At 36.0% G+C, this 22,414-nt stretch overlaps 2 protein-coding genes across 2 annotated transcripts; one reads left to right on the top strand and one right to left on the bottom strand.

The window, feature by feature from the left end:
* Positions 1-953: 953 nt before the first annotated feature.
* Positions 954-15,439, top strand: arl6ip6 (ADP-ribosylation factor-like 6 interacting protein 6). Its single transcript, XM_051113368.1, has 4 exons — positions 954-1,542; positions 1,665-1,718; positions 1,792-1,924; positions 14,111-15,439. The coding sequence occupies exons 1-4, from the start codon at positions 1,254-1,256 to the stop codon at positions 14,202-14,204; spliced, it is 570 nt and encodes a 189-aa protein (XP_050969325.1). The 5' UTR covers positions 954-1,253; the 3' UTR covers positions 14,205-15,439.
* A 4,368-nt stretch (positions 15,440-19,807) lies between these two features.
* Positions 19,808-21,111, bottom strand: rprmb (reprimo, TP53 dependent G2 arrest mediator candidate b). The gene has a single exon (XM_051112934.1). It carries the CDS (start codon positions 20,775-20,777, stop codon positions 20,460-20,462), a length of 318 nt encoding a protein of 105 aa, XP_050968891.1. The 5' UTR covers positions 20,778-21,111; the 3' UTR covers positions 19,808-20,459.
* Positions 21,112-22,414: the final 1,303 nt, after the last annotated feature.

Raw genomic sequence — 22,414 nt, 5'->3', positions numbered from 1 at the left:
TAAAAAAACAGAAATGAAAGAATACAATAGATAAGTGCTCAGAGACAGTGCTGAAATATGTCTAGATGACAGTTAACTTGCAATATGTGATCCTGGACCACAAAACCAGTCTTAAGTAGTACGGGTATATTTGTAGCAATAGCTAAAAGTGCATTGTATGGGTCAAAATGATTGATTTTTCTTTTATGCCAAAAATCATTAGGATATTAAGTAAAGATCGTGTTCCATTAAGATATTTTGCAAATTTCCTACCATAAATACACCTAAACTTATTTTTGATTAGTAATATGCATTACTAAGAACTTCATTTAATGGCGACTTTCTCAGTATTTTTAATTTTATTTATTTATTTATTTATTTTGCACCCTCAGATTCCAGATTTTCACATAGGCTAGTTGTATCTCTTGTATTTCAGGTGATGTATAAATCTCAGTTTCAAAAAATTGACCCTTATGACTGGTTTTGTGGTCCAGGGTCACATTTGAGTAGTTGTTTTGCACAAGCAAATCAGCTAAAATGTTATGTATTCACGTGAGTAATGTTTCTGTAATTTAAGTTTTCTTCCACATCATCTTGTTCCTTCAGACGTAGTGGGATTAGCGTGTTCAATCTTCGGGCTATTGCATTTTGACATCAATGACAAACTCAATTCAGTTTGGTGTCAGTCTTCATCAAATTAAACTTTTTTTGCCAAATATCACCCGACATTGGAGCCCGAAAACAATAAGGTAAGAGTTTTGTCGTTTGGTACATGTAATTAAATATAGTCAAACAGGCGTATCATTAGCACCTACCAGTCTAAATTAAAATTGTTTTGCGTGACAACGATTTACAATGCGTATGAAGAGTTGTTTTGTTTAATGACGTTTATCGCATCCAATCATATAGTCGTATTGCATGGGCCACCAATTACGATTGGACAACACGATAATGTAGGCGGTGCTTCACAAATAAGGAAGCACAAACCGCGATGTTTTGAAACTGTTCACAGTTTGACAATTTTCAGATGAATACACACTGTGTTCAGCGAAATCCGTATTAAATTAGTTTTATTTCTTGTTTAACTGTATAAGAAGTATCTAACATTCATTGTACAAACCGACTGTAATTAATTATTTGAAAAGCGAGATTAACTAGTGAGCTAACTAACTAGCTAGCCAGTTGTCTGGGAAACGGAAACGCGCAAACTAAAGACGCAGGATGTGACTCATGAGCCAACAATTTCAACTTTAGAAACTTTTATCTTGGTGACCATGCTGCGGTCTGCCAGAGATAAAGACGGCCAGTCTTTAGACATTTATTCTGATGATGAAGACAGTGCTGCATTAGCAGGAGGAAAAAACATGTCGGGTGAAATAAATACAGCTTCACGTGAGAGCAGCGAGATCCGCAGGGCAACGCCTGGGCGGCAACCCGAACGGCGGCAGCGATACTGGAAAGACACACACCTGTGGCCCGCTCGTATAGCCTCTGTGCTATGCAGCGTAGTCATCGTATCATTTATCGCTGTGCTAATCTCTTTCTTGTACATCGTATTAAAAGGTAAAATAAATTCATGTTTGTTTCTTGGAATCTTTCTCCTGAAGTTTCAGAATGTGCAATACCTAATAATATATGCATTATGCATATATGCCTTATTTGTTTAATAAGTCTTTGATTTATAGATCTAAGAGTAGAGAGAATAACCACTGAAGATGGATCAGAAGTGAGACTTCTGGGTAGGTCCAAATTACACCTAGAGTAACATGAGTTTTTTCCATGCATGTTGAAAAACAGTACTTTTTTCTGCAGGTTTTTGGAGTATTTTGGTCCTGTCTTCTGTAGCTGGAGTTCTTTGTTGCAGCTTCTCCTGGACCCTAACCTACTTTGACTCTTTTGAGCCAGGAATGTTTCCCCCAACTCCTCTTTCTTCAGCCAGACTCAAGTGAGACAATTTTTAACTCTTTGCACAATTAAATCACCAAACCATATTCTCTGAAGCACAAAAATGTTACACACTGTCATTTGTCTGCTCATAAGTTTGCATACCCCTTGCAGAAAATGCAAGATGTTAATAATTTTAGCATAATAAGAGGGAATAAAAATTGCATGTTATTTATTTTGTCCCAAATAAACTGTTTAACTGGCACACTGTATTAAGATCCGAAGGGTATGTAACGTTCACTGATGCTCAAGGTGGCAACTGATGCTTTGTGATCCATGAGGTAGAAAATTTTTGAATTAAATGATCGGGTAAATTGTAGTTATTTTGTCTTATTAGAAACTTGTGTCACTTCTGAAGGGTGTTACTAAATGAAAAAAATGCTTTAAATAAAATGTAAAAAAAGAGAAAGTTACAAATCATCATCCTGTTAAAAAAAGTTTACACCCACACCCAATGCTTCATGTTGCCTTCTTGATCATCAGTATATAGAAGGTTAGCACTTGCGTCACGATTTGGTCAATTACCCAAATGCACAGCCATATTGGCGATACTTGGATGTAAACAACAGCGTGGATTACATGTTTAATGTACTACTGTATATGTTGTTCTGCTAATTTATGTTGTCTAAACCACAGAAAAAAAATGTGCGGAAGCTGTTAATCATATAGAGAAGGACTTAGTAAGCAGGAAATGGCGCAATATTTTGACAAACTAAGGTTAATAGGTGATAAAGATATATACAGGCAGTATTAATTAAGATATTAGCCTAATTTTTCACATTGTCAAGATTCTTGCCCGGGAAATCATAGTTCAGGTTGGCCAACCATAAACGCCTTTTGTTCCAATTTTTTGCACTCTTCTCCTTGATTTGTTATAACTTTTGGCAGTCTATCTTACTCCAAATGTTTTTCCTGGTCCGGCCAATTAGTACAACCCAAAACATGAAAATAATTGACCATTTTCAGCAGCAGTAGTCAGCAAAATATGCAAGTTTCGTTCGGTCCAGTGGCGTTGTTTACATTCAGTGCCACAAATTTAGCCAATTGATGACATGTTGTGAAAACACTCTGTGGCTCTCGGTGTGAAAAGATAGATCTCAAAATCATACAGTTACTGTTGGTGAGAGTTAAAATGTGTTGAAGATGCTACCAAAGAAACAAAAGAATGTGCAGGATCTGGATATTTTTTTCTGAAGAGCAGTGGGCAGTTAACTGCTCAAGGTAAACAATGAATATGACAAAACACAAAAACAGTTTTTGATCATCCTGGTAGCAACATACAGTATTAGTGTATGAATATCAACTTTTGAACTGGTTCATTTGTGTGAATTCAGTCATTATTTTGTCTGTGTAAGTGTCTGTTTTGTGAAACTGCATATTGAGGACACTACTAAATAATAAAAGGTAACATGCAATTTTTATGATCCTCCTTATTTTGTTAAAATATTATGCATACATTATATTATGCAAGAGCTATGTAAACATATGAGCAGAACTGTATGAATAGATAATACCATGTTCATAATATTTTTTTTAAAGGTCACGATTAAATTAAATAAATTAGTATTATTGTAAGACAATATGTGCTACATTTTAGGTGCTGTAAGTAGTCACCATCTCTTTTTGTTCTCTATTTTCAAAGCAAATTATTTTCAATTAATATTAGACTTGTTAGACAAGTAGGTTAAAACAGTTTTAAATTAAATATAGCCCTAGTCTACACCACAGGAAACCACTGTAAGTATCATTGTATTGAAAAGACTGGTCAAACAAACAAAAAAAAACTCTGTCTGAAACATGAAAAAGGTTAGGAAGTGACCAGAGGTAGGAATGCATTAAGGCACTTCTGATGTTTGAGTTGTTTCCTGTCTGAGATCAACCATCTGGTTGATTTTTGATGGCACCATATATGTTTCCCATAGTTTGCATCTGATGGACCGATAGTAGTCATTAAATATTTGTTTGGGTATCTGTAAAGCTCACTTGAATTTGTTCTAGATCATTAGATGTGGCCTTATGGTGCTTTGGAAGCTGGTCTGAAACCAGTAGGAGGGCCCTTTATGCAAAAATAATGTTTGTTTAGTCACTATCCCTCTGGGTTGCAAACTTTCAGTTTCAAGAAACACATCATTTCCTTTTTCCAAGTACCTCAAACTGATCTTTTGTAATTGCTGTAGTAGATGTACTAGTATTTGTTGCTGTGCGTAAGTAAACAAAAGAATTCATAAGCCCATAACAAAGAAACATTTTTAGAAATTACGTAAAATTTCACATTCGTCTGCAGTAGAGACTATTCAGAGAATAGTGATTATCCAATCACTTCACTCCACTCTCACTCATTATTATGCTAGTGAGATAATTTACTGCTGCAGCACATTGTGACAGTCATCCAACTGATCCTGTGAGCGCTATACATTTATTTTAATGCTTGATGCCTGATTGTCTCTACAAGTAGCTGTTTTTTCCATAGCCAGTTCTGCTCAGCAGTGTAATACCCTGAGAGAGTACAAGAGTTATAGGAACATGTTATCAAGGCTGTTCCTCTGGTCTGAGGTTATTCACCCATTTTTCCTATTTTGTTTTTAGCTGTCAGTGCCTTAGAAGCTTGTCAGCTGGTAAAATAGAAAATTGTTCCTATCTCTTTGTGCTGGTTCGACTCGCCCGGGCGAGAGCACAGACTCGGAGGAGAACAGAAAAGCAATTTTCCTGTAATTGCTTTTCATCTTCAGACCTGAATACTTGCACCAAGCGGAACATTCAAAAACTGTCCCAGAATTGGTCCTTGGGGATTTCGTGTGGCTCCAAGCCCCATGAAATATGTCTAAATGTCCTTTACCCCAACTGCTAATGCTCTTGCAGAAGAGAGCGAAGAGGGGAATTTGCCTGAACTTTTTAGTATTGCTCTTTCCAAATTCATTGACTTTCATTTAGCTGGCTTTTTTTATTAGTTCACCCAAAAATGAATTCTGTCATCATTCCTGACCCTTGCATCCTTGGAAACACAAATAAAAATATTTTTAATGAAACCAGAGAGATTTCTCTGTCCATTGAAAGTCCACACTACCAAAACTTTGACATTATAAGAGAAGACATGATGGCTTTATATGATGAGTAGATTTAAGTTGGACATGCGGAAAGCTCCTCAAATATGTGACCCTGGACCACAAAACCAGTCATAAAGGTCCATTTTTTAAAATTGAGATTTATACATAATATGAAAGCTGAAAAACAAGCTTTTCATTGATGTATGGTTTGTTAGAATAGGCCAATGTTTGGCTGAGATACAACTATTTGAAAATCTGGAATCTGAGGGTGCAAAAAATAGGGGTGTAAGAAAATATCTATACACGTGTGTATCGTGATATTTTGTTTGGCAATACTGTTTCGATTCTCAAAAACGGAATATCGATAATTAAAATAAATAGTCATACAAGATTCATGACAGTTGCTTCGTTTTGAGCTTATATCCTGAACGCTAGATTGCAGTCTTCTTATCTCTGAATGTAAACAGTGAGAAGAAATACTAGCATACAGGCACACCGCTAATGTTAGCGTTAATGGAGGATGAAAGAGTAGTTCCTGCTCCCGCCTTGGTGTAAAGTGTGGCATCATTCCGGCTTTTGATGTAACGTTCGCTCCAAGACGCAGCAAGCAGCAGAAAAGACGCGCGGCCGCCACCCGCCTTGCAGCGTCCTGTGAGAGGGCCTTCGCGCCTCTGGCTGCCTGCTGCTTTCTCTCGTGGTGGGGCTGTTTTGTGCAGTTGAGGCGGTGCTCACGTCACGATCTCAGCGATTCCACGCAGAGCATAATTACAAACTGAAAAACTTGCAAAATCCAAAACTTGCAAAATTCTCAGAACAAAAAGGTTCTTAGAATGTCCAATATCTGTATTTATTTTATTGTTTTACAGTTCTTTTGTTTTCTTTAGGAATCCTGTAAGCACTTTGTTTTGCATTGATATTAAGCAGATGTAATTCTCAAGTTCAAAATGATCTCACATGGTTACAGTTGTAAACTTAAATTGTTAAAGCAGGGTCTAAAATATATATGGTCTGTTTATAAAAGCTTACATTTTATACATTTAATAACTAAAGAATCTTGCAAGGACTTTATTTTCCCCCCTCTTGTACTACACAAAAAGTGATTCAGTAACATTGAATGGTTTGCATGTGGTGATGTTTTTAATTACAGCTTTCCTAAAATTATGTCCCGTTCATAAAATAAGAAATATCCCAGTATATCGCCTTGTTTACAATATCGCAATGTATCGCAACATATCGTACCGCAACCCCTGTATCGTGATTGCGTATCGTATCGCCAGATTCTTGGCAATACACAGCCCTAGCAAAAAATCACAATATTGAGAAAATCGCCTTTAAAGTTGTCCAAATGAAATTCTTAGCAATGCAAATTACTAATTAAAAAAGTTTTGATATATTTACAATAAGAAATTTACAAAATATCTTTGTGGAACATGATCTTTATTTAATATCCTAATGATTTTTGGCATAAAAGAATCATTTGTTTGATTATTTGAATAGTACTGTTGGCAATTGCTACCCGTGCTACTTGCAACTGGTTTTGTGGTCATGGGAAGCTCAGATGCACTCATCTGTAACATAAGAACCAATGAGGTTTGTACTCGCGTGTCACGCAAGCATGTTTGAGCCTCCACAAGAACCAGTAAGGTTTGTTCTTGCACGTTAAGCAAGTACAGTTTAGATTTCGAAGTATCTCTTCAGAAGACTTATAAACTGCTCGTTTTATGTGGATTCTATTACAAACTCTCTATTAACGTTCTGAAGTGTTTAAGTTTTGGTAAAATGGACTTTCCAGTTGTGTTTTGGAAATTTTAACAATTCAAATTTCTATGAATGGTAAGGGCAAACCTTCGTGACTGTGTCCTCTTTTGCTACATTTGCCTGAGCTGTTAACAGGAAGCGTTAACCACAATGAATCCCACAACCAACTCAGTAAGACCTGCATATCACAAGGTGGTGCTGGTGAAACCCTAGAAACTGTCTCGTCTCCATGGTTAGTAAGTAAACTCACTGACACTGATGAAAAATAATGAACGTAGGTGCAGATATAAAGCATTAGTCACTCTCTCAGTGGTTTACCCCCTGCATAAATGAGGAAGTGTTTTGGAAGGTGTGATAAATTGCTGTTAGCCCATCCGACTGTGAATTCTGTTGTATTTCCAGTGACCTTAGTCCTTCTGACATTTATTTCCAGGAGCTTTGTGTACACAAGGTAGGAGGCACGTGGATGGCGAGGGATGCCGTGACAAGCTGTTGCCATTCGCAGATTTAATACCTCTGTTTAGATTTAATGATCCAGTCAAGCTTTGAAAGACTTCAGAGGACACTCAAATGATAGCGTCCTCTAATGAATATTGAACGGTGGCCTAAAACTGAACTACAAATGATGCAGCCTAACATATTCTGGAGTTTGTAGCAGAGCTCTTTAAAGTTGTTTTTCAACTCTAATTAATTCATGCTGGATTGCACCCCGTGAACTTCTCATTCATATGAGATGGGGGAAAAGACAGGGAGCCCCATTTGAAGCCAGCTGAAACGTGTCTCCTCTGCTGACTTTGAGTTTGCAGATGAGTTTAAGACTGCACTCCAATTTATGAATCTGTAAGCTAGCTTCTGATTGGCTGTTTGAGGGGAACATTATTGATTGTGTCTGGAGGCTTGGCGATAAAACCCAGGGTCAGTTCATCGCCAAGCGAGTTGGTTATCTAATCACACAGCGGTGCTGTGACGATGTCTGTCCTAAACCCAACATACACAGTCGGCTCTGAACGCAAACAGCCTATCGACCAGCTAGCAGCCGGATGGGGTGGTATTGACTGACCCCCATGGAACTGTGACTGGGTCTGCTTGTTCCTTCACGCTTGCATAGCTCCAGTTCACCACTGCAAAACAGCGGTGGTCAACACACACACACTGTCCTGTTGGCATTCTCCGTGCCAGTTTTCACTGTATGTCTGGCAATTAGCCTCTTGCATTATCCTCAGATGACTTGCATGCTAATAGAAGCTTTCCTCTTTTGTTTCCAGATATGCACACGTGTATTAGTATAATGCACCCATCACTTTGTTTCCATAGAAACCCAACCTTTCAATCATTGGGTGCCTATGGTCACAGTCAGTTGTTTGTGGCTCTGTCTCCAGCAGATAAGCTTTACATTATCTGCTTCCGTTGTAGGTGAGGTTCAGGGAGTTCAAGCCACAACAATTGATTCGCTGAATTAACTGGCTAATAGAAATTAGTTTAGTCTCTTTCAGTGCTTTGGGTTTTTAGTCAAGAGGTTCCCTGATTAGATCTCACATCCGTAACTTATCTGAATGGATGGCCTTAATTATAATCGGTTCCCAAACTGTTTTTCCACTTTGATATGTTGGGAAATGCCTCCCTAATGTTCCATGTCAAGGTTGCTGTCTGTTTAAAGTGTCATTAAGATTGTTGTTTCTTTGGGATAGATGAACCTTAGTGTTGCCTGGCTTTAAAAAAGGTTTAACAGATCCTAGCTGATAGAGCCGTATCTAGGCATGTTTTGTTGAGACTTATCATTGAAAATTAGCCCTAATATGTCATTGTCAAGTCCAGCTGACTTAATTTAGAAATCTGCTTGTTAAATTTTAACACCATGCACCATGTGTCCGAATGCTGTGTCAGATCCTAAAAGCAAACAACAAAGAGCGCTTATATGGGCCATTTTATGGAACTGGTCCAAACTGCTGTCCCACAACCAAAAAACACATTTAATAAGCATTTAATTATTCAAATCATAGATGTTTACTAAGATCTCTCTATTATGAAACAATAGTATTTTAAAAATTAATATGCTTTTTTTTTTAGGGTGCTTTCAACTGGGAAGTGGGTGTCCTGAACCCTAACCCCTAAATTTCAACTTATGAAAATAAAAAAAAAAAATTTCTAAAAGTATCTTTTTGACCACTTTAAAATGGTTAAGTTAAATATAAAATAATATAAATATATATATATATATATATATATATATATATATATATATATATATATATATATATATATATATATATATATATACTTTTTTTTTTTTTTTTTTTTTTGGTAAATTATGAAATGTTGTGTAAAACTTTGTCCTGCATTTTCATGTCACTACCGAAACGGTGTATGTTTTAGTCCATTGGCTAAAACAGGTAAATGTCTGTGAAAGTCTGAAAAATCTGTTTAACTTTAAGGAACATCACTACCGAACACCTTTTTTCTGCAATTAAGCACACGTTTTATAAGAGTTGTTCCATAACATTTAGTTATTATGTTTGTACGACTGGGGGTGTTATTCCATAAATTTGTCAGTACCAAAACAGTCATGACCAAAACATGTCATCATAATTTGGGGGAAATAAACAAAATTTTAGTGCAGTTATGCAGTTTTTTTTTTGTTTGTTTGTTTTTTGTTTTTTGTTTTTGTTTTTGTATTTTAGTTTAGTACTGTTTTAGTATGCAAGCTCTAAAATTCTGTAATGTGATGTGGTCGCTACCAAAACATTACTGTCACTACCGAAAATGTGCTGTTCCTACCGAAACATAGGATGTTTTGTTAAAAATAAAGTATAATGAATTATCAATTATCAAGATGTTATGTTAGTTTTTGGCTCAGTGTATATTCAAACTAATGAATCCTTAACTTTGAAATCAGTATGATCAACGTTTTGCCTTTTACAAAGAAAAACTGGATTCAAAATGCAACAAATGTCATAAATAAGACTTGAAATATGGTTAAAAATGTAATTGCTCTTGATTTACCTCAGAATGTTTTTTATCAAATAGCAAAAAAATATATTTACAATGTAGATGTATGCCAAATCTTAATAGGTCAATATAACAATTCTAATTAAATTATATATTACTGTGTTTTGGTAGTGACAGTTCTGAGGACAAATATTCCAAAACTTTCTGAAAATTCAATATGAGAACTGCACAATTACTGGAAATGTATACCTTGGATATTATACAGTTTGCATACATACAAATTATTTTGGAAAAAGACATTTTTTTTCAAGATGTTTCCAACTCTGACTTTGGAATTCTGTAGAATGGCCCTTATACACTGGGCAGTCATGGCCTAATGGTTAGAAAGTCTGACAGACCAAAGGTTGCGGGTTTGAGTCTCAGTACTGTCAGGAGGAGGGAGTGAGTGTGTTGTGTGAGTGTGTGTGTGTGTGTGTGTGTGTGTGTGTGTGTGTGTGTTCACTACTCACTGCTGTCTGTGTGCACTTGGATGGGTTAAATGCAGAGCTCAAATTCCCAGTGCCATACTTGGCCTCAAATCAGTTTCACTCACAGTGTGCTGTAATACTACCAAAAAATCATGATACTAACCTTTCCGTGAATAAAATCTGAGAATTCTTGCCAAGACGGGTATATTGAAAAGAATTTTGTGTGTTTGTGTTCATTCAAGCTCAAAGGGACGCAAGAGTAATCAATTCTGTGTTCTTGCACTGTCTGAAATGCCACTCTGTATGTACGCACTTTGAGTGTACTGAGAAAACAGTGCACAAGTTTGAATTAAATTCTCTTTTGCCTTTTCTTGCACTTCAGTGGTTTATAACGCTTGAATGTTTAAATGTGCAAATGTCAACTTCAATCCATTTTGCCCCTACAAGTGTGTGAACAACATAAATCAAGTAAGGAATTTTGTATCACTGTTCAAGATAGCCCGCTGGGCAGGGCAGTGATACAGTTTTGTAGTCCAGCTGGAAGATACAGTAGTCCCAGGAAAATGTATGCTTTGCATTTTTAATGTTCTTGAATAGATTGACGAAACAAAAAATCAACGATTTGTCACATTGGTGCAGATCTGCGCTCCTTAACCTGCTACTCTAAAAGCATGTTCAAATTAGCCATTAAAGAGGACTCATAGGAGTGGATAACATGGGACATCTGGATGCCTCATAATGGGATTTTTATGGGCCTCTGCACTCACTAGAGTAGAGTAATGGCCAGCTGATATGATCAATGCACTTGTCTACGTTCCAAGCACAGTCCTCAGTTTTGTTTGTTCCGTGTGCTTTTAAACTTCCGGCATTAGAGTCCGACACCTCTAGAGAGTAACAACCTGATTGAGTGGTAACATAAAAAGTGGTAGTACATCATGCAGCTGTACAATTAATCAGATAAATAATTTAGATTATTATTACAGCTGTTACGATTACAAGTGTATTGATTACTTTACCTCATACAGTACTTTGGTTGCATCAGAGGTTTCTGCGTACATAGTGCTTTTTGCAGCAGTTGAGCATTATAACAATTCACAGTTGTGCACAAAAATTGCCTGGTCCAACCCCAAGCTTAATTGCTGCCCCCGCTGGTCTATTCATATTGTGTTTTTGTTTTGTTTTTTTAGTTCCGAACCACGGTACAATTGTGTGATCAGAGTGCCAGCTATTTACTCGCTTCATTTTGTACTTAATATTTTGAACATTTTTTTTTTCATTTCCAAAGTGGCAACACAGAATGGCTTGTGTCTAATTGTCATGACTGTAATACAGAGGTTTAAAAAAAGCACAGTCCATTTTTGCAAGCAAAACAATTAGATATATATGCAGCATGTCAGTCACGCTTATCAGGAAAGCGATTAAGTAAATGCATATATGCACAGTTTGACCAAATAATACATCGTTTATAGCGGTTCACTTCCGTGATTTCATATGATTGCATTCACATCAGAAGCAAAGTGTACCAAAGTTGTACCTCAGATCACCCTTTTTAGGTGGACTTAAATGAATTACTTTAGAACCGAAGTGAAAAGCATTATGTTGGATTCACAACAAACCATTAGCACTCCCATTGTGATCAACTACACACAGGCACAGTGTAAATAAGGTTCTTCACAGTGTAAACTGCTTTGTTAATTATACTGAAGAATTCGTGGGAGTCCAGACCTCAGTATTAGGTCTCAACAAAAAGCTGGAATACACTACACAACTTTTGCCCAGATTTGCAGTCTAGAGGAGTCGACTTTGGTTGCCAGAAGCCAGAGCCAGTCTGCAGAGTTTTGGCAGTTGACAGTTTGTCAGAGAAAAAAAGTGAGGTGTATGATAGGCTTCAGACTATGATTCATTCAGCTGGAGGATATCAGACATGTTTGATATTTTAAGACAATGTTAGAACACACTGTTTTCAAAAATACTTCTAGCAACAAGCCGGTTGTTTTTGAGTTTCTTGTTCAGAATGACTTGAAAGTCTGGTAGTGTGTGATATTCAGTCATTTAATGCATGATGTACCCCAGGGGTGCTCAACCCTGTTCCTGAAGATCTACCTCCTACAGAGTTCAGCTCCAACCCTGATCAAACACACCTGAACCAACTAATTAGGATCTAAAAGACCACTTGATAATTACAGACAGGTGTGTTTGATTAGGGATGGAGCTAAACTCTGCAGGAAGGTAGATCTCCAAGAACATGGTGGGGCACCCCTGATGTACTCTGTAACTATTTACAAATTAGGCAGTTGTATTATGCCTTTTTTTTTTTTTTTTTTTTTTTTTTTTTTTAATATGTTCAGACTTTAAAAGTCTCAAGTATACCTGCCTTAAAGGATCAAAAAGTTTTTTTTTTTTTCAAAAGTTGTTTCTCAATTTCTAAGTATAAATTATTCTGAATTTTTATGTCTTTTTTTTTTTTTTCAGGCTGCTAAGCAGGCCAGTGTGAAATCGAATGTTTAGACCCTTGATTTTCTGATGTAATTCAGTAACACAGCTTTAGTCATCTAGGCTAAATAAGGAATACAGTTGAAGTCAAAAGTTTACATACACCTTGCAGAATCTGCAAAATGTTAATTATTTAACCAAAATAAGAGGAATCATACAAAATGCATGTTATTTTTTTTTTTTTGTTTTTTTTTGTTTTTTTTAGTACTAACCTGAATAAGATTTCACATAAAAGATGTTTACATATAGTCCACAGGAGAATATAATATAAAAATGAATTTATAAAAATGACCCCATTCAAGAGTTTGCATATGCTTGATTCTTAATACTGTGTTGTTACCTGAATGATCCGCAGCTGTGTTTTTTTTTTTTTTTTTTTTTGTTTTGTTTTTTTTTGTTTTTGTTTTTGTTTTTTGTTTTGTTTAGTGATAGTTGTTCATGAGTCCCTTGTTTGTCCTGAACAATTAAACTGCCTGCTATTCTTCAGAAAAATCCTTCAGGTCCCACAAATTCTTTGGTTTTCCAGCATATTTTGTGTATTTGAACCCTTTTCAGCAGTGACTGATTCTGAGATCCATTTTTTTGCATACTGAGGACAACTGAGGGATTCATATGCAACTATTACAGAACGTTCAAATGCTCACGGATGCTTCAGAAGGAAACACAATGCATTGAATTTGAATGTCAGGGTAAATGTAACTTTTGTCTTCTGGGAAACATGTAAGTTTTTTTCTTCTGTAGCTTCTGAAGGGCAGTACTAAATGAAAAATAAATGATTTAGGCAAAATAAGAAAAATGTACACACCTTCATTCTGTTCAAAAGTTTAAATGCCTGGCTGTTAATGCATTTTTCCTTTTGGAGCATCAGTGAGCATTTGAACCTTCTGTAATAGTTGCATATGAGTCTCTCAGTTGTCCTCAGTGTGAAAAGATGGATCTCATATAGTCACTTCTGGAAAGGCTCAAATACACAAAAATAATGAAAAACCAAAGAATTTGTGGGGCCTGAAGGATTTTCCTGAAGAACAGCAGACAGTTTAACTGTTCAGGACAAACAAGGGACTCACAAACAGCTATCACGAAACAAAAAACACAGCTGTGGATCATTTAGGTAACAACACAGTATTGAGTATCAAGCATATGTAAACTTTAGAACGGGGTCATTTTTATAAATTCAACTATTATTCTCTCTTGTGGACTATATGTAAACGTCTTTTATGTGAAATGTCTTATTCATGTCAGTACTACATAAAAAAATAACATGCATTTTGTACGATCTCTTATTTTAGTTAAATAATTAACATTTTGCAGATTCTGCAAGGTGTATGTAAACTTTTGACCTCAACTGTATGTCATGCACTTGTCCAACACAAAATAACAATAACAATATAAAAAAAAAAGACAATAATCAACAATTATATTTGTTGTAATCACACTGTGGACTAATGCCATTTGGATGTTTGTGTTTTTGTTTTACAGAAGAATGACCGGACACTCCTTCCACATGGGCTACAGTATGGCTATACTCAACGGCATAGTGGCTGCGCTCACTCTTATATGGTACCTCACCTAATGCGACTCGACTACCGCCCATCTGTGGACACCTCAACTGTCATTTAACTTGCAATTACCAGGAGGCAATTCCAAGTTTAAATAGTTAACCCCAAAATGAAAATTTGCTCACCCTCAGAGTAGATTTGGAGAAACTTGCTTACCAGTGGATCCTCTGCTGTGAATAAGTGGTGTCATTTTCACTTTTGAGTGAACTGTTGCTGCAATGGCAGGAAGAGCTGTCATTATGTTAATATAACTACAGATAAAACTTTTTAACAAAAAATAAGCACAAAAACAAACAAAAAAGTTACTAGTTACAAATTAATTGCATTACATTTTCTCATACACTGAATAACAAGTTATACAATAAGGACAGTGTTTTATTTTTTAGAGGATTTCTCATATTTACATATATGCTAATTTGACAAATTCAATAGACAATGCACAACGCACAATGACTTTTTCTTAATGGACTACATTTCAGAATATTTAACATTAGTGAAGTCAGGTTCTTTTTGTTACTCAGTTATTATGTCATATAAAAGGCTTTTATTACAGAATCCTGTGCCCAAACAGCTTTTTACCATTATAATAGTAGTGCATTGAATCTGCTTTTTGCCCTTTTGATGTCATTAATTGTCAGTGTGGCAACACATAGATGCTGTTTAAGTCTTTCTCAATAAATTGGATTTGCATTTTAGGACCTCCACTCGCAAAGACTACAGTCCCTTTGCAGTCGTGCTTTATTAAAGCTGGAAGTTGCTGCTCTATTGAGCGTTTTAATGGGGGAAATCATTAATACAATAGCTGTTTTGGGGTTGATGGAGAGTGACCGTGTTAAAGCTTTGTTGAGAGCCTGGGAGAAGGTCAGAGAGTGTAGAAGTGTGGATTTAATTTATGACTTTAATTATTTGATGCAGACTCTGCCAGGCCATGATTACTTTTTTTCTTCTTCATTAGATTAGCAGGCCCTGTAGCGACTCATTTCAGCTAGCGCTAATGCACTGGTCTGTCTCGTATATATGGAGTATTAATGTACTACCGGCCACCTCGTATGTGTGTTCTTTTTGTATCTGTGGCAACGGGCTCCTATAATTTGTTTTCCTTTACAGGACATTTCCATCTCCATTTTTAGTGAACGTTAATTCTGGTTTGTTGAGATTTTGCTATTTGCAAAAGTAGTTTACCCATCTCAAAACCTGTTGCTCTTAGATTTAGATAGTTGAAGGTAAAAGCGAGTTTTTTTTTTTTTTTGATTGCATGCGTGATCACGCTCTCGGTGCTTTTGTGTTCTTTAGCTTTATAAAAAAACATGTTCTTGCATGACTTGGTGACAAAGTGTCTCTCTTAATACCGTTTCTGTTAAGGTGAAGGTCTGTCTGAGGTAAACCTCATCTCACTTGCCTTGAATCGTGCAGTGCAACTGTCATAAACAATATCCTGTCTTGAAACCACCTGATTTGGAGGTTGAGTGGTTTGCTTGCTTGTTTTCTTGCCATTTAAATAATCAGGGATGAAAAACAACACTGGAATATTCATTGCTTACACAGGAGGTGGGATATTGTGTCAAATAACGCTAGCAGAAATGATTTTGTAAAAATGTATTTATGCAAAAAGCAATAAATTTGCAATTTAAATAAACAAAAAAAAATCAGGTTTTGTTTTATTTTTCATTCTTTTATATTTCACTGCTTATGTGCACTTGCTTTTCCTTTTTTGTAAAATGCAAAAAACCCTCCACATAAAATCCTAATGTGCTGCAATTTGCAAAGACATAAAAAGTAATAGAAACGTCTGTTTTGCAGTTTGTGGGTGAGCGCTTCTAAAGATCTCCGTTAAGGCCTACGGGCACTGCAGTTCAGAATACACAGCGCAGACGTGAACGCGAGTGGCAGTCGATATGAAAGCATTTGCTATGATGCCTTTTTACTTGTCACCCCAAGGCTAGTTTTCATGAAAGGGCAGCGAGACATGTAATTATTTCACAGAATAAAAAAATTACACCCACGGCTCACTGTGTGTCTGACAAAATTGACTGTTAATCTGTCTGATATGCACCAAATGAAAAAAAAAAAATGTAAACTGCAGTATACAAACTAATAACAGAGCCACAATTCACGAAGGTGTAATGAAGTTACAGCCCTTGGCTTGAATTAATGGAACTGCAAGCATGCTGTCATAACCATATCTGTCATTGATGATTATTATTGATATGGTTATGTATAATGACAAAAGTCTCTGATGTGAGCATGCAAGTTTTTGTTTACACATTTGAATTTGTATGCAAGGCAGTAGGAAATATTCAGGGTTACAGTATTAAACACTTGAGGAGATAAGATTTTTTTATAATATTTTTTAAAAATAACAGCTTTTTTTCCCTACTGTAAAAAGGACTGAAAGATGTTTTTAATTTTTAAAAATTTAAAAATAAATAAATAAAAATATAGACCAGTAGTGCTGGTGAAGTGTTACAAAGAAACTGCAAGAAAGATATTAAGTGTGAAAGTAGGTCTTTTTTGTAAACCATACTCCAGTAATCTTTTGTTTACAACTTTGAAAAATCATTTTTGTCAGTTTGACTTTCTTTGTATAAGGTGACAAATCCATGGAACAAATTAAACCAGCAGATGCTCTTGGAAGTTTTAGTGTGCAAATCCATCAAGGCAGTTAATGGGCCAGCTCAGTGTTTGGCCTTTTCCCCCTCACTTAGTGCTTTCCATCTGTCTTTCTTTACCCGCTGATCTGGCGATGACATTAGACCTGACTTCTTTGATGCAGTCATCTCAGTCATCTCTTGCTTTGCGTCATGAACTCCAAACCAAACCAAACAGAGAGAGAGGGAGCACAGTTTTTCAATCAACAATAGCCTAGAATCTGCCTTGTTTTGGCTTTGTGTTGGATATGGAGTTGGACAAGCTGAATGAAAACAGAGATAATGTGTGTTGCTTAGATACTGGCTAGAATGAGATAAAAATATCTGATGTTGGCCTTGGTCTGGTTCCACATGAAGAGCTCCATGGAACAGAGGCATTTTAATATCACTGATAAGCTATTATAGTTTTGGGTAATATTTAGAATTTAAACTTTACTTCTTTTATTTGTTTTTATTTTTAAATGTCTTTATAGTTTTTATTCATTTTAGTTGCTACCTGATCTCTTGATGAAAACGTACCTGTGAGAACGTTTTCGCAAGACGCGAAATACGTACCAATAGTTGCAACAGAAATGTCCACTAGAGGTGGTAAAACAGCGAGCACTTATAATCATAACTGTACAAAAATGATTACATGTTTCGCTTTCCGGATATAACAAGCTTGCTCGGCAGCTCAGTTGGCATGGAAATGGACTGACGCTCTTAAAAAATAAAGGTTCTTTATTGGCATCAGTGGTTCTATGAAGAACCTGGAACATCCGTGAAAACTTCCATATGCAGAAAAGGTTCTTTATACTCAAAAAGGGTTCTTTAGATTTTTTCAGCATTTTTCACAATGCTGAAAACGCGAACGGTGGAATCCAGTCATAAAAATGCAATTTACTGAATAACGCGGAATGTCACAGAATATGTCAAAGTTTGAATGAATTAATCAAAAGTAGGTCATTACACTTAAATCAAACCACAATATGGACTAGCATCTGTAAATATTACGCCACAAAAATACAATTTAAATGCGAATCCTGCATGTTCTGTGTCTCTGTTGTAATGAATGGAGCAGACGAGCGGTCCTAAACATGTCATTTTTGTTAAACCTTTATTAAATTGATGTAAAAAATTGTATAAGCTTCATGATTTTAATTAATTAGACATGCTCTTTGATTACTAAAATTTAAATTAACCATTAAAAAGGAGTTGAGAAAATTAAGACGGAAAAAACGGAATTTGGGAAAAAATAAAACAGATTTCATAGGGCCCTAGTATGAATCCTGTGAAAAACATGACTCACGATGAAAGAGCTGAAAGATCCAAAAAACAAGCTTGCAATTTGCGTTTTTGTCACATTTACTTTTGTTCATACTGTCTAGTAGGTTTAGGTGTAGTCAGGGTTGCCAGGTTTTTACAACAAATCTCACCCAAATGCTACTCAAAACTAGCCCAAAAGTAGCATAATGGTGTTTCGAAGGTGGTCTCGCTGTAAAAATCGCATTACAGGGGTAAAAAAACGGGTTTTTTTTGTTTTGTTTTTTGTTTTGTTTTTCAGGGTTCCTCTGGTAAAATTTGCATTCCAGGGAATAAATATCACATTATTGGGTTTGCTTTGAAACATGAACTTGGCAACACTGGGTTTAGTGCAGATGATACGTTATTTTAAAACGTCACGTACAAAACCAACATCACATAAAATGCATCATATGTGCGTTCATCAGTTTTTGTTATTTTTAGTTCATTTGAGTATTTCAAGTTAATCTAAATGGAAAAAAAAATTATATATGTATTTGTAAAAAAAAATCTTGATTTTGCCTATTGTTTTTATTAAAAAGAAAAAAAAAAGTAGATTTTTGATGATGACTGAAAATTCATTCCTAGCATTCTATCCTAGGTTTTTTCACAGTGATATCATAGATGAACCATTTTGGGTTCCTTAGAGATCCTTTTTCCACACTTTTGTGAAACTTATGGCTTGTCATGGAACCATAGATGGCAATAAAAATGTCGTTTTTAATAGTTAAATACTTGGACAGTCTTGAAACTAAAGTGCAGAAACACAGACACAGAGACAAGGTGTTTTGTCAACTCAAGAGCCCCTGGACATTGCAGAGTGCAGTTAATGTGATATGTGAGTTCTGTTAAGTTAAACTCAAGAGCTGACCCATTTCATGACGCTTTTTGCGTTCCGGTGTTTATCATTTGCACAGCTGTTTGGCACACTGATGTGTGTAGCAGAGTGAAAATATGTCTAAGGTATACAAACTCTGAACATACAAGTTTAAGGTAATGGGGTGATACGTACTGGTTAATAGATGTGTGCTGTGGAAGTAAACTGAATGTCATCTTAGTTTAAGTGAAGTAAATTATTTGGTCATGCGGTTGCTGTATGATCGTTCACATGCATTCTTTAGGTTTGTTTTTCTCTCATGTTACTAAACTATTTGAAAGCACATGGGGTCTTGCTATCATGCAAGTTCACTGATGTGTGGTCTGAATTTATAGGGACCAAAAGTCAGAAAACATTACAGCAGCAGGATGAAAAATCTCATTTTAACCTTGAAATTAAAAGCTGTAGGTCTTTGGTGTAAAATTAATATGATTCATTAACTAAGATTACTATTTCTAATTCACTTTTTCACTCATTTTTTTGCTGATAGTATACCTTGTAATGGAAAATTTGTTACAAGAGTAAAAAAAAAAAATTGGAAGCATTTTCAGTAGTGCGCAGACCTTTGGACCCAATTATTCCATACAGGTGGGTTGAACCGCTGATGATCTCAATTTGTTCTTTTGTGCAAACAGTCCTTCCCGAGGTGATTATTTGCCAAAGGCTAGGAAACATAACTATATTAATCCATATTTCCCTTTCCATCTGATAATGACATGCATGCACACACACACTCATATGCAGTGTTATCTGCTTTTTGCGAGAAACAAGACAACAGTATAATAATGATTCAGTTATTTGCACTGGCCTTTTATATAATTAGAAAAAAAAGTTTTGAGGTTGCAGACATCCATTACATTTATCATTTTCGATTTACCTCACTGTAACAAATCCTTGATACATAATTCATCCATTAACATGCAAATTACAATAAGTGCAAACCACAGTTTTTCTGGACAACTTATAAAACTTCCCACATGTAATTTAACAGTAAATTAGTTGGAGAACATACTGTAGCAGAACAAAGACATCAGTCACTGAATGTTGCACAAAATACATAAATATCCAGCTTTAAGAAGTGCTTTAGTTGCACATACAGTATAAAATGATTCCTTCATTAAACTCCAAATGCATTACTCAAAATGTACGCAGTGTTTACCCACATAAATCTCAGTTTGTGCCACAAGCATTAATCTCATGAACATTAATCTTTCGTGGTCCACAGACTTGGGAAAAACAGTCCGTGTCCAATTGTTTCCTCTTCTATATTTTACACAGCAGTCACTTTCACCTTCTCATAAACTGCGCTTTTCCCCAGTGGAAAGGGTAAACAATGAATCATAAATGTAATGTGCCAGTTTCTTCTACCGTCTTAAAACATCTCTTTGTTTCTGGAGGGCAATACGGATAGTTTCAAACATTACCAATGCGCGCTTCCCATCTGACCGTGAAACTTTTACGCATTAGTACGATCCCACGATGACGGCTTCGACATCCTTTGACGGTCTTCTATCCGTGACAAGAAAGTTGATCATGCCCTCGGACTTAATGAGCAAGTTACAGCCTAAAAAGAAGATGCCGAAGACCACGGTGAGCGCCAGCACGCACATCACCGCGATCTGCACCGTGCGCATGATGAACACGCTGCGCTCGTCCAGCGCCGCGGACGCAAACCCGCTGTCCGTCACCACTGAGGACAAATTACAGCAGGACAGAAAGCTCTCGCTGCTTCTGTTGGAAAACAAAGCAATGTCTGTGTCGTTAAAAAGTGTTGAGTTCATTCTGAACTACTCTCCGGGGTCCTCTGGAAGAGAGGAGCAGGTGCGTACAAAACAGCGGCTGAAGTTTCCTTCAGTACTTTAGAGTCACAAGAGCAAAGAAGAGCTTGACGGAATTTATGGGCCGACATGCAGTAAAGAGGATGGTTCTTCTCGGATCTGTTGTTTAGGTAATTAGGGGCTCTGGTCTGCAGGACAGGGGTCTGACTCCTGAGAACTCACTCAATCAAAGCTGAGCTCATCCCCTGCGACTAGAGTTCAGCGTTTACTGAGGTATTCGTTCATATTGCGCCCCCTTTGACATAAACTGAAAACGATAGAAGCCGATATAAACGTAGACTCGTTAAAACACAAATTTAACTGTTACAACCAAATGGCAAGTTACATAACATTTATTAGAATCTAACTAGTAGACGAACTGGAACCTACTAATTTTATAGTAGAATAGAGCAGTTTATTAGAAACTAGTCCTCGTGCCAACAGAGAGGAGTTTGTATTCAGTTAATTATCAGTACTTAAAAAACCTTATGTATTCCAGTTGTAACTAGTACATGACCAGTCATGATGTACTAGTCTTGAATTAAACTAGTAGATGAACTGGTATCTACTTGTTTGCATACTATTATGCTACCTTTTTTTAACAGTCAGTAGTGACTGTTTTATTAGAAACTAGTACTTGTTCCAACAGAGAGGAGTGTACATTCAGTTAATTACTAGTACTTAAAAAAAGTTATGTATTCCAGTTGTAACTAGTACATAACCAGTCATGATGTACTTATTCTTGAATCTAACTAGATGAACTGGTATCTACTTATTTGTATACTATTATGCTACCTTTTTTTAATAGTCAGTAGTGACTGTTTTATTAGAAAGTAGTACTCATTCCAACAGAGAGGAGTGTACATTCAGTTAATTACTAGTACTTAAGTTATGTATTCCAGTTGTAACTAGTACATATTCCAGTTGTAACTGTAACTAGTACATGACCAGTCATGACCAGTCATAGTAGATGAACTGGTATCTACTTATATTCTTGAATCTAACTAGTAGACAGACTGGTATCTACTTATATGTATGCTATTAGAATAAGCTACCTATTTTTCAGTAGTCAGTAGTGACCGTTTTACTAGAAACTAGTACTCGTTCCAACAGAGGGGAGTGTGTATTCAGTTAATTATTAGTACTTAAAAAGCCTAATGTATTCCAGTTGTAACTAGTACATGACCAGTCATGATGGAGTGTGTATTCAGAACTGGTATTATTAGTACTTAAAAAGTCAGTAGTGACTGTTTTATTAGAAATGTATTCCAGTTGTATTACTAGTACATAACCAGTCATGATGTCTTATTCTTGAATCTAACTAGATGAACTGGTATCTATTATTTGTACACTATTCAGTAGTGACTGTTTTATTAGAAACTAGCTACCTATTTTTTTAAAAAAGTCAGTAGTGACTGTTTAATTAGAAACTAGTACTCGTTCCAACAGAAAGGAGTGTATATTCAGTTAATTACTAGTACTTAAAAAAAAGTTATGTATTCCAGTTGTAGCTATACATAACCAGTCATGATGTATTACTTAGTCTTGAATCTAACTAGATGAACTGGTATCTACTTATTTTTATACTTTTATGCTACCTA

Source organism: Labeo rohita, chromosome 6, assembly GCF_022985175.1.
Source record: "Labeo rohita strain BAU-BD-2019 chromosome 6, IGBB_LRoh.1.0, whole genome shotgun sequence".
Lineage (NCBI taxonomy): Eukaryota > Metazoa > Chordata > Actinopteri > Cypriniformes > Cyprinidae > Labeo > Labeo rohita.
This window is presented reverse-complemented; position numbering and strand designations above follow the sequence as displayed.

Coding starts and splice junctions, on each gene's coding strand:
- arl6ip6 (XM_051113368.1), top strand. CDS start 1,254: ATGCTGCGGTCTGCCAGAGATAAAGACGGCCAGTCTTTAGACATTTAT. Junction 1,543..1,664: donor CTTGTACATCGTATTAAAAG/GTAAAATAAATT, acceptor TTTGATTTATAG/ATCTAAGAGTAGAGAGAATA. Junction 1,925..14,110: donor CTTTCTTCAGCCAGACTCAA/GTGAGACAATTT, acceptor TTTGTTTTACAG/AAGAATGACCGGACACTCCT.
- rprmb (XM_051112934.1), bottom strand. CDS start 20,777: ATGAACTCAACACTTTTTAACGACACAGACATTGCTTTGTTTTCCAAC.